We start from the raw sequence: 11,066 nt of genomic DNA on the forward strand, positions 1-11,066 counted from the left end.
AGTTATACAGACTTTTTTTCTAAACTCTTTCAGATATTGGGATGATTTTTGGCATGTGAGTTAACCAAGATGAGTTACAGATCAAGTTTAAGTTTTATTCCGCTCCGCCAATTTTTGCCGAAATTTCGGGCTTTGGACTTTGATAAATCGTTGAAAATCACAGTTATACAGACTTTTTTTCTAAACTCTTTCAGATATTGGGATGATTTTTGGCATGTGAGTTAACCAAGATGAGTTACAGATCAAGTTTAAGTTTTGTTCCGCTCCGCTAATTTTTGCCGAAATTACGGGCTATGGACTTTGATAAATTGTTGAAAATCACAGTTATATAGACTTTTTTTACAAACGCTTTTAGATATTGGCCTGGTTTTTGGTATGTGAGTTACTCGATCATGATGAGTTACAGATCAAGTTTAGGTTTCGTTCCGCTCCGCTAATTTTGATTTTTCCAAAATTAAGGGTTTACAACTTTGAAATTGTTGAAAATCACAGTTATACAGACTTTATTTCTATACGCCTCCAGATTTTCAGCTAATTTTTGATATGTGAGACTACCATCATATCATGTTAGTGTCCACATGTGTTATTGAAATTGCAGATTTTTCAACTTTTTGAGACGGGGTCATTCGTGTCGCTTTGACACATCTAGTTTTTTTTTTCTTTTTTTACCATTTTCGGAGTGTTAAACAAAGTTTTAAATATGATATAAGCCTCTAACAGTCCTTTCTGTTAACTAATGAACAAGCCTAGGTCTTCGGTTTTCGGCCTCAGACCTGTCCAATATTTTACAATATGAACTGTTATCGGCTTTTATCCTTTATAAATTTAATAATTAGTCCTTGTAATCACTGAATGATTATTTTGCGTTCTTTATAACAATCATCAATTTTCTTTTGTTTATTTCTTTAAAGTCTTGTCAAAGTCTTTAATCTGGTAAAAAGTCAGTGAAAAAAACGTTTTTCCTTAAAAAATCAGGTATTAAGTCTACAAAACAAATATAGTACAACACGGTACATTTCGTTCCTTTCTATGAGAGTATATCCAGAATAAAGTTTTAGTTATCGTTATAACTTTTATTTATCTTACTAGTGGTTCTCTTATTGAGAAAAGACTTTCTTCCCTTGACAAAATAACAGTTGTGTTCATTTAGAATGCGTGACTTCGATTCAGATAACATACTGTGGATTTTAATGTTTTTGTTGATATCAATTTTCGTGGATATTTGATTCCATGGTGTTACCAATCTATGCATACAAAGCATAAACAAAAATGTCATTCCTTGAACATATGAATTTGTGGTTCACATAAACCCATGAATACATGAAATTGGTATCCAACGAAGAATAATGAATTCACAGTAATCTGCATATGATTTTATATGTTAAAAAACGCTTTTAAAGTGCAATAACGATATTTTATGTCGTTAATGTCTGGCGAAATTCTTTGACGACATTAGTTTTTTTTTAAATAGAATCAGAGTAATTAGATTTTTCATCAATTTCCTGATGATATAAGTTTTTTGACTAGTTTTTCTGTACTTCACTTTTTATTTTCTAAAACGGAAACACTTTTATCTTCCGCGGCGTAAATCTCTAAGTTTTACTTGTTTAATTTTTATATATAAAAAAGAAGATGTGGTATGATTGCCAATGAGATAACTGTCCACAAGAGACCGAAATGACACAGACATTAACAAATATAGGTCACCGTACGGCCTTCAACAATGAGCAAAGTCCATACTGCATAGTCAGCTGTAAAAGGCCCCGATAAAACAATGTAAAACGCTTCAAACGAGAAAACTAACGGCCTTATTTATATAAAAACGAAAAACAAATATGTAACACATAAACAAACGACAACCACTGAATTACAGGCTACTGACTTCATTGCAATGGTTTCAAATATAAATGAATTTCTTTATTGATCATTCAGTTATTCTTGCACTGATAGATTGAATGCTAAAAGTACACACCAGCAAATGGGGTTTAATTCTATATAGATAAATTGTAGATGTATTATGTGACTATAGAATCAAAAAAAACTGCAGGGAGTGTCAATGTTAGCTCTGATGGTGTCAGAGTTCTGGACATCAACAAACATCTTACAGGGATTGTAGTGAGGAATGGCAATAACTGCTCTGGTATATTTTACTTTTATAATCTCATTTGCAATTCAACTTTCAAAACTATTTAAACACTACGAGATATTTACGATTATTAAAAAAATTAAATGTATCGCGGCTCTAATGTAGTATATTTAAGGATTTGAATATTTGTTTCTTCTAGTATATTTTTAAATTCCGAATGTCACAATAGTGAACAGTAATGTTTTACCTTATCAATTCAAAAATAGTTGTTATATACATTAAGTTTATTTATTTTATTAGACGCCCCAGGCCTTCAGCTTAGTCATCATAAACAGGTAGGTTGAATTATATTTGAAATGGGGACATAATACTGAAATGCTTTGCTTTATGAGTGAACTCTTTGCAACAAATGAGCAATTATGAACAAAACAATATTATCAAACTGAGTAATTGAACGGCGTTATAGAATCAGATGGTATTATCACTGATTCAATGCTTTGAATGAGCTAATTATGTTTATACTTTCAACTGTCATACTCGTGAGAGGTTAAGCTAGCTATAGCAACAGGTTCAATCCACCATTTTCTACATGGAAAAACGCTTGTACCAAGTCATGAATATGACAGTTGTTATCCATTCGTTTGATGTGTTTGAGCTTTTGATTTTGCCATTTGATTAGGAACTTTCTGTTTTGAATTTTCCTCGGAGTTCAGTATTTTTGTGATTTTACTTTTCTTTTACCTGAAATAATGCGGTATGATCTAAAATATGATGGAATAAGAACCTTGGAGCCGTTCATGGTTATGCAATTCAGAGGATGTTTTAAGTAGCAAGTATAAAAATTACCAGTATATAAAACCACTTTGACAAAAATGGATAAATACTATGGACTAGGGGCCATGATAATTTGTTGTTAAAACGTTTACAATTGTGATTCTGTAACTTTCAAACGAATGGTATTTTCAGGCATACCACCTGTGAATTGTTTAACAGTTATGTCTGCTACTGCTGTATAAGTTGCTTAACGTTAAAAGGAAATGCTCTTTTATATTGTTTCTAGTGGTGTCAACGGTTAACCGGTTAACCGGTTAACCGGTCGAACGACCGAATACCGAATACCAAAAACGCTAACCGGTTAACCGGACTTTTTTGAATTTTGATAGATTTGATATAAATTTGTATTCAAATAAATAAATAGTTATGTTTTATTTAAAATATGTCGTCGTGGTAATTAATTTGACAGATTGATTGTCCAGTATGTTGATTGCTCTTGTTAATCCTAAAAACATAAAGTTAATTAGAGCTCGGGGCAGGATCTTAAAGAAACATAATTTGTACAAATGTTTTTTTAACAGTAACTTTAAATCAGTAATGTGATTAGATTTTACTAATTACTTCATTATTTCGTTTTTGATCTTATATTGTGTAAACCTACATCTAAATGTACAACCTCCGTAGTGCAAGGCTTAGTCTTACTTTAAACAAAATGTTAACTAAACAATTGTGAAATGCAAACCAATGTGAATGTTCTCAGTGTAAACGTGATAGTACGAGTAACATGCTTAAAGAAACAAGCAAACAAAGTAAAGAAACGTGTCGTACGGAAACCTATAGTTGTTTATTTCTGTGTCATTTTGGTCTCTTGTGGAGAATTGTCTCATTGGCAATCATACCACATCTTCTTTTTAATAATTAATCATTTAAGATTGAAACACTCCACCTTTTTTTCGGAGACAACAAGAGAAAAGGAAAGAATAATTGGTTTCAGACATTATCAATTCCGCGAAATCAAGAAAATTGTTTTTTTATTTTTCAATCTGAAGTTGTACAAACGCTATAGTTGATACGGTGTATTCGATTATTAAGAGTCAAACTTCGCCACGAATCCTCACAGACAAGCCTTATAATGTCACAGGACAAACTTTAATTCCATAAGCGCAAAATTATGACTTTGATGAAAGGTTGTCAAATTGACACTCATACCACATCTTATCTTTGTGAAGGGTACTATTGATAAGGCTTTGAAACACCAAATTAAACTACCGGTTAACCGGTTAATCGGTCGAACGATTATCCGAGTAACCGGTTAGGAAAAGTGTACGATTTGACAACACTAATTGTTTCATCTTCTATACATTCCATTTGAACTACGGATGCCTCATATTTAGTACTCAAATGATCATAAATTTCAATTTTAAACTGATGGTGTAGCTAGATTCGATTGATTGCTTTTTTATTATTTGAAGGACACTCGCCCAACTTGTCACGAGGACGATGAATTTCAAACTTCAACGACAACTTTGACTGTGTATTGGGACATATTGTCTGTTAACGATCCATACATAAGAGATGCCTTTGTCAAGGTAGAAGAAAGACTAGTTGGAAGTAAGTTACTGACTTCTATTTCAGTTAGTGGTAATTATTTCACAAACGCATACTATACAAAAAAGCAATAATCAACTAGCGGGGGTATGTTCTTATAAGGGAAAAGTTGTCATGTTACTTGACACAGTTTTAAGTTAAATATCTAAATAGCTCTTGATAATTTAAACGTTTGAAAATGAAAGTGATGTTGCTCACAAATCACTGTCGTAATATATGAAATAAATTTTAGAGAGGGTCGTGTTGTTAATTGACCTTTAATAAATATTTAATACAACTATTCGGTTTAGTTTGTTGACGGAATTATAGTTGAACGGGCAGAGATATACTGCTTTAATTTGTTAAAAGTGTTACATTTTATTGCATAGTTATTTTCCCTACATGACATACAGTTATAGAATATGAGAAGCAATGGTGAACAAGTTTAAAGTATTATTTATCTGATTGACTTAATTTTTGTTATCTAGTACCCACCTCTCATGAACATTTCAGATCGTATTATCTCCTTTCGTTTTATTTTGAGGACACATCGAATAAATAGCAGACTCGATCTTTTTTGTTATCTGATTATTATATAATGTTTTACCCCGATGAAAATAGTTTGAATTGAGCACATTCATACAAACCCGGTTTGTTGGTTAAACTCGTGATGCTCAGTCTTTGGTTTTCATTGTTTTGTTTTTAACTTTAGAGTTTGAATATGAATTTGATATCTTTACCCTACTTTAAAACTTTATGGCGGATAGATATAAAAAAAAAAACTACAATCATCAGTTATGTACTGCTATGATATTCTTATTTTCCCTTCAGATATTTGGAAAGTATTCAAAGACTACGAGTATATTGGTCGACACAAGTATGCTACGTTGAGTGACTTAGACTTGAAACCAGGAAATTCATACAGAGCTGTTGTGAAATTCTGTGCTGAGAACTTATGTTTTCCTCCTGTGTACGGTAATGGTGTAACGGTTTTAATATCTCCTCCATCCACCGGTAACATAACCCTTCAACTTGTGAATATGACAAATATGAATCAGGTACGTTAAACAAGTATGATTAACTTACGAAATGAAATAGTCTAAAAATTAAAGTGACGTTTAAAACAGTTGTTCAAACTACAATATAATATGACATAAAGAAGTAATCCGATTGCAATTTGAAAATTCAAACCAGTTTTGCTCAAAATGACATTAAAAATATATCATTTGTATATAGAAAATCAACTGTGTCAAAAGACCCCGAAATGACGAAGGTAAAGCAATTCAGACGAGAAAACTAATTGCCTAATTTATGTACGAAGTGTTCACTTATTGGCAAAATTGTCGTTGCATTAACACTTATCTTGTTTTTGTATTTTTGTTGTAGTGCAAAGCATATACAAGAACAGTTATGTATTTCTTTACTGTTTCAGCTTTATGTTACATTTGAGAAGATGTATGATCCTGATATCAAAGACCACAAAGAAGCGCAGGGTGTTGTCACATTTTATGAATGGGCATTAGGAGATAATGTTGGATTGCATACAGTTTGGAATGAAATTGACAACTTGACTGCAGTAGACATGGAGCATGTAATTATTGTGTATTCATCTTTCCATTTAAAGCGTTTAATCTTGACAAAAGTCAACAACGATACTAAACGCACACGAAATAGTCAGCAAGCTAAATCGAAGTCGAATAATATTGAAACCCAAAACAAATTACACCAAAGTGTGTCAAAGCTTAATACGTCTATCTATACTTGGTTCAGAATTAGAGGATAAATAGATGAACAATGTTACAAAGGCGTTTAACCTAATCATAATGTTTTCCATTTCAAACTAGATTATTATTATATCAGTAAAAAGTAAAATCACCAAAAATACTGAACTCCGAGGAAGTTCAAAAAGAAAAGTCCCTTTTAAAATGGCAATAAAACATCAAACGAATTGATGACATCTGTCATATTCCTGACATGTAACAAGCATGAAAATGGTGGATTAAACTTGGTTTTAAAGCTAGCTTCACCAATCACTTGTATAAACTATTTGTATATGATCTCACTATTATGCGAATTAATATAATATACAAATTGCTATCACTTCACTGCTAGACTTGCATCAATTTTAGTTTACCATTTTATACATATGTATTGGGGTTTTTTTTGTAGGCACGTTTTGTGATATCTTTAAACAACAGTTTGGATTTCTCAAAATGTCGCAAGGTTTTTATAAGAGGCTACAATAAAGCTGGAGTATGGTCTATGATTTCAAAAGAGATTAAGACATGTACAATCCGGGATGGCGATTCTCTGATTGTACCGAATATTGTAATTGATGCTGTCGGAATTCAAGAGAAAACACTGGGTACGTTTATATCATAGAATAGAAATTGCAGTCATGTTGTGATTTATTTTCATTGTGCGCATTAAAAGGATGTATAATATATAGCGTTTTGGCCACCATTGACAATATTTGAAAAAAGTTAGTAAAAACGATTGTTTCGCGATAATCTAAATTTATGGGAGATATATGTAGAATAATTTAAGTTTGAATAAGGTGCCTATAAAAAGCATATCATCAATATCATCGGAATGTATAACTATAAAAGCATATTGACATTTCGTACCAGACACAACCTCATTTGAATAGTGAGAATGTTTAACTAATACCAGGGATCTATACAGAAAACTAATAACTGAATGACAAAAGGTTATAATAGTTATCAAAGGTACCAGGATTATAATTAAGTACGCCAGACGCGCGTTTCGTCTACGTAAGACTCATCAGTGACGCTTATATCAAAATATTTATAGAGCCAAACAAGTACAAAGTTGAAGAGCATTGAGGATCCAAAATTCAAAAAAAAAAAATAATGCATCAAGCCAGTCGAAGATCAGTGGGTTTTTTTTAGACTCCACTTTAATAAACCAATAAAATGTAAGCGCCAATAAGAAGTGCTGAAAATGGTAGTAAACACAAATCAATCATTGAAATTCAATATGCTAGATTTATTTTCTGACTTACAACTTAATTGGGAAAAAAAGACCGAATGATACATATGAATTAGCTTTTTAATTTATTACATACCGAAAAATAAATACAACAGAGTTCATCAACAATAGCAAATTGGTAAACATGTATAAAGATTGAGCATTAATTGTACATGTGTTTTAATCACACCTTTTTTTGATAAAAATAAATCATATCGGCAGATACAGCTAGTTTAAAAGTTATATGTTAATCAAATCATATTAATTGTTCAGCGAGACAATTTGTGAGTTAAGAGACACGAAGAGGCACCTCTTGTTTTTATGATAATCTTTTTTTATATAGATTAGGCCGTTAGTTTTCTCGTTTGAATCGTTTTACATTACCATTTCGAGGCCTTTTATAGCTGACTATGCGGTATGGGCTTTACTCATTGTTAAAGGCCGTACGGTGACCTATAGGTGACCTATAGTTGTTAATTTCTTGTCAGTTTGGTCTCTTGTGGAGAGTTGTCGCATTGGCAATCATATCCCATCTTCTTTTAATATATATTGGCATGTAGTGAAAATTTCCATAAATAAATACAATATTTGGGTACAACAGCTTCCAGTGTTGTTTTGTACTTTTTACTTTTTTCTTCTGGTTTGATGATTATACAGCAAGCTATCATTTGTCTATGTTATCTAAGTTTTAATCTCATAAATTGATTAAAAAAATACAAATCATGATAACAAAAACAAATATTGAAAGTGATGTCAGAGTAGGCGTCTCACATTTTCCCTGTTTCCATCACCATGCAAATCTACATTTCAAGATGTGACAATCGGGAAAAGGATATAATCGGTCTGAAACAAGTATAAAAACCCTAATACATCGTAAATTACGGATGGCCCTTATCTTCTTATTATTCCTATTTTGTTAATAATCCGTATGAAAAAAAATGTCTTCTCTATGTAGATTTATTTACAAATGTTGTGCATGGCGGTTCAAACTCTTGGCCCGTATGTATAAAGCTATTTAAGTTCAGATTTGTTCCGAATGGAGAGATTTGTTTAAATGTCAAACGATAAATTAGTACTACGATTTGATTTTTTAACTTAAGTGGTTTTATGCATACGTGCTCAGAAGTCGAAGACAACTTCCAATTTCATGGTAGATAAACTTCTGTGTTACACTCTTACATTATTTATTGCACTTTTTGCTGTATAACAAGTTATTTGACAGACATCGTGCGTCATCATCACCAGGAAATCCGAGTCAAATATCATTCTTATACCAACCATTTAGGAAATTATGACATGACATCAAATGCAAGCTTATTTAATAATACTAATGTGTATTCTGCACCTACCCTCATTCCCAATTGTAAATGTAAGATCAGATATGAAGCTCACTTAACTGTATATGTTGTATTCTTTACTTTAATTTGAGGTCAAATATGAAATAACAAATATTTGATAAATTTGTTTGAATTAAGAGATCGACAAGTGTGTCCTCAGATATATAGATAGATGCAAGTGGAATAATATTTCTAATTAATTTATCAATAGTTTCAACTATTAAATATCGCAATGTCGTTGTATCCTATGTAAAGTGATGTTAAAATTTAAAGTGAAAACTGTCGAATGTTTTAGACGGTGAAATACTCGATGGATATGGACATGACATCATCTTAGAGGAAAACGGTAGATGGGAGGTACCTGACGTTGACTATTCACCTTATAAGAACATAATCTCTGCAACATGGCCATTATTACGTCACAAAAATTACACCTGGGCTGTGATCGACTCAGAAAATTTAGATGTCACAAGTTATTACCAGGATGATGCAAAGCTTCAATTGAGGGATCCATGTTCGCACCCTGATTCTGTTAAATGTGGATTTACAGGTACAAACTAATTCAATTCATTTCCGAATAATTAGTCTGTATTCTATTTATCTTATTAGATATATTATCTTTTGTGTATATCAAAGATGTCAAAGAATTAATCAAGTCATGTTGGAACATTTTCTGTTCGTGTGAAGAAAAGAACCCATATTGTAAAACAATTAATATTAAAAATCAGTATACGAATAAAACGAAAAGTGATACAAGGAGATAACAACCAAACAAGACCAACGGACATTGACGTAAACAGCTACGGGTTATTACATTGTATATGTACTGACTTGAACTTTACGAAAACTCAATACGGTATAATAAGCTAACATCAACCGCAAGTTAGAAACATTGTAGAGCAACACTTCAAAAAGAAACAACTAACGACTCAAATTAAAGTTAATAACATTAAAGTAAAATGAGCGCTTCGGCAAACCTAGAGCAGTGGTGTCTCATTGGTGCCAAATCACAGAACAAAAACTGTAATATTCAGTTACAGAAAATGTGATCAAATACGGACGACACTTATCCACAAACGAACAAAATGACATAAATTTATAATGAACCGATATAGCAGTTTAATCAGTTACAAAAGGCTTGTTTGAAGACAAATATCACAAGACTTAAATAGCAATAAGTGCAACGTTATGGAAATCATTATATAGCCCACCATTAACTTATGCATTCCAACATTTTATAGAAAAAGAATACATTAACGCTATATTCAGCACTAAAGACGAACTAGAACATGGTAAACGATACATAGTGTGTATCCATGCACCAAGGAAAGAGGTAGAATATGAGAAATGGACAGAGGTTTTATACGAAACAAATATCTGTAGTGATGGAGTAACGGTTGATCTAACACCACCTACACCTGGTCATGTTTGGATTGGCATTGATCATAATAGGCAATACCAAGTAAGACACATGTGTTATATTCTATATTATTCATAAATATATGCCTACATTAGTATGCCGTCCATTATCACTGAACTAGTATACATTTTTGTTTATTGACCACGCATCCGGTGCGGGAGTTTCCTGCTGCATTGAAGACCCATAAATGGCCTTCGGCTGTTGTCTGCTCGTTGGTTGGCTTGTTTTCTCTTTGACACATTCCCCATTTCCATTCTCAATTTTGTTATAGTTTGTATTTAGATCCATTTGAAATAACAGTAATAGCTATACATGTAGAAAGTCCGGGATACATTTGTAGCATGTTTCTGCATTAGAGAAGATATAGAAAAACCTCGCTCCCATCGTTAATACGGAAATTCGTATAACATTTGTCGTAAAACAACATACTAAAATGAATTATTACATGTGATTCAAAAAAAGTTACATGCATACATGTACTTACATGTATTGAACTTTTCCGTGTGCAGAAACGAGTGAAGTAAAAGTGAATCTCTTTATTTTCAGTTGTGTAATACCTTATTTTTACTTTTCCTTTTTTTGGGAGAGATATTGTATAATGATGTTATTGTTCCTTTTTTATAAACTTATTCAGGCGTTTTGCTGTATTAATGTAACTTTCTGTAGCAATTTCAACGGACAAGGTATACATTTTTTTAAGTAGATAGATAAATAAATAGACGCATTCATTACATCTAAACCGAACAAAAAAACAGAACACACGACAAACAATGCGGCACAAAACTGTTATCTAATAAGTATCATTTTTTTTTCATTTTTTACTCTTTTTTCTTTATATAAATTATATATAAACTAATATTAAGTGCCACTT

The 11,066-nt window shown here is 31.9% G+C and overlaps 1 protein-coding gene across 1 annotated transcript in view; it reads left to right on the forward strand.

Annotated features, from left to right (window-relative positions):
* The window catches only part of LOC143084123 (uncharacterized), a 29,399-nt gene extending 19,126 nt beyond the window's left edge, over positions 1-10,273 (forward strand). Inside the window, exons 12-19 of the mRNA XM_076260530.1 lie at positions 2,011-2,140; positions 2,387-2,421; positions 4,333-4,471; positions 5,279-5,505; positions 5,880-6,038; positions 6,617-6,812; positions 9,071-9,325; positions 10,017-10,273. Of these exons, the coding sequence (XP_076116645.1) occupies positions 2,011-2,140; positions 2,387-2,421; positions 4,333-4,471; positions 5,279-5,505; positions 5,880-6,038; positions 6,617-6,812; positions 9,071-9,325; positions 10,017-10,273 (1,398 nt within the window). The remainder of the gene's footprint in view (positions 1-2,010; positions 2,141-2,386; positions 2,422-4,332; positions 4,472-5,278; positions 5,506-5,879; positions 6,039-6,616; positions 6,813-9,070; positions 9,326-10,016) is intronic.
* Positions 10,274-11,066: the final 793 nt, after the last annotated feature.

Source organism: Mytilus galloprovincialis, chromosome 7 (assembly GCF_965363235.1).
Source record: "Mytilus galloprovincialis chromosome 7, xbMytGall1.hap1.1, whole genome shotgun sequence".
In the NCBI taxonomy this organism is placed as follows: domain Eukaryota; kingdom Metazoa; phylum Mollusca; class Bivalvia; order Mytilida; family Mytilidae; genus Mytilus; species Mytilus galloprovincialis.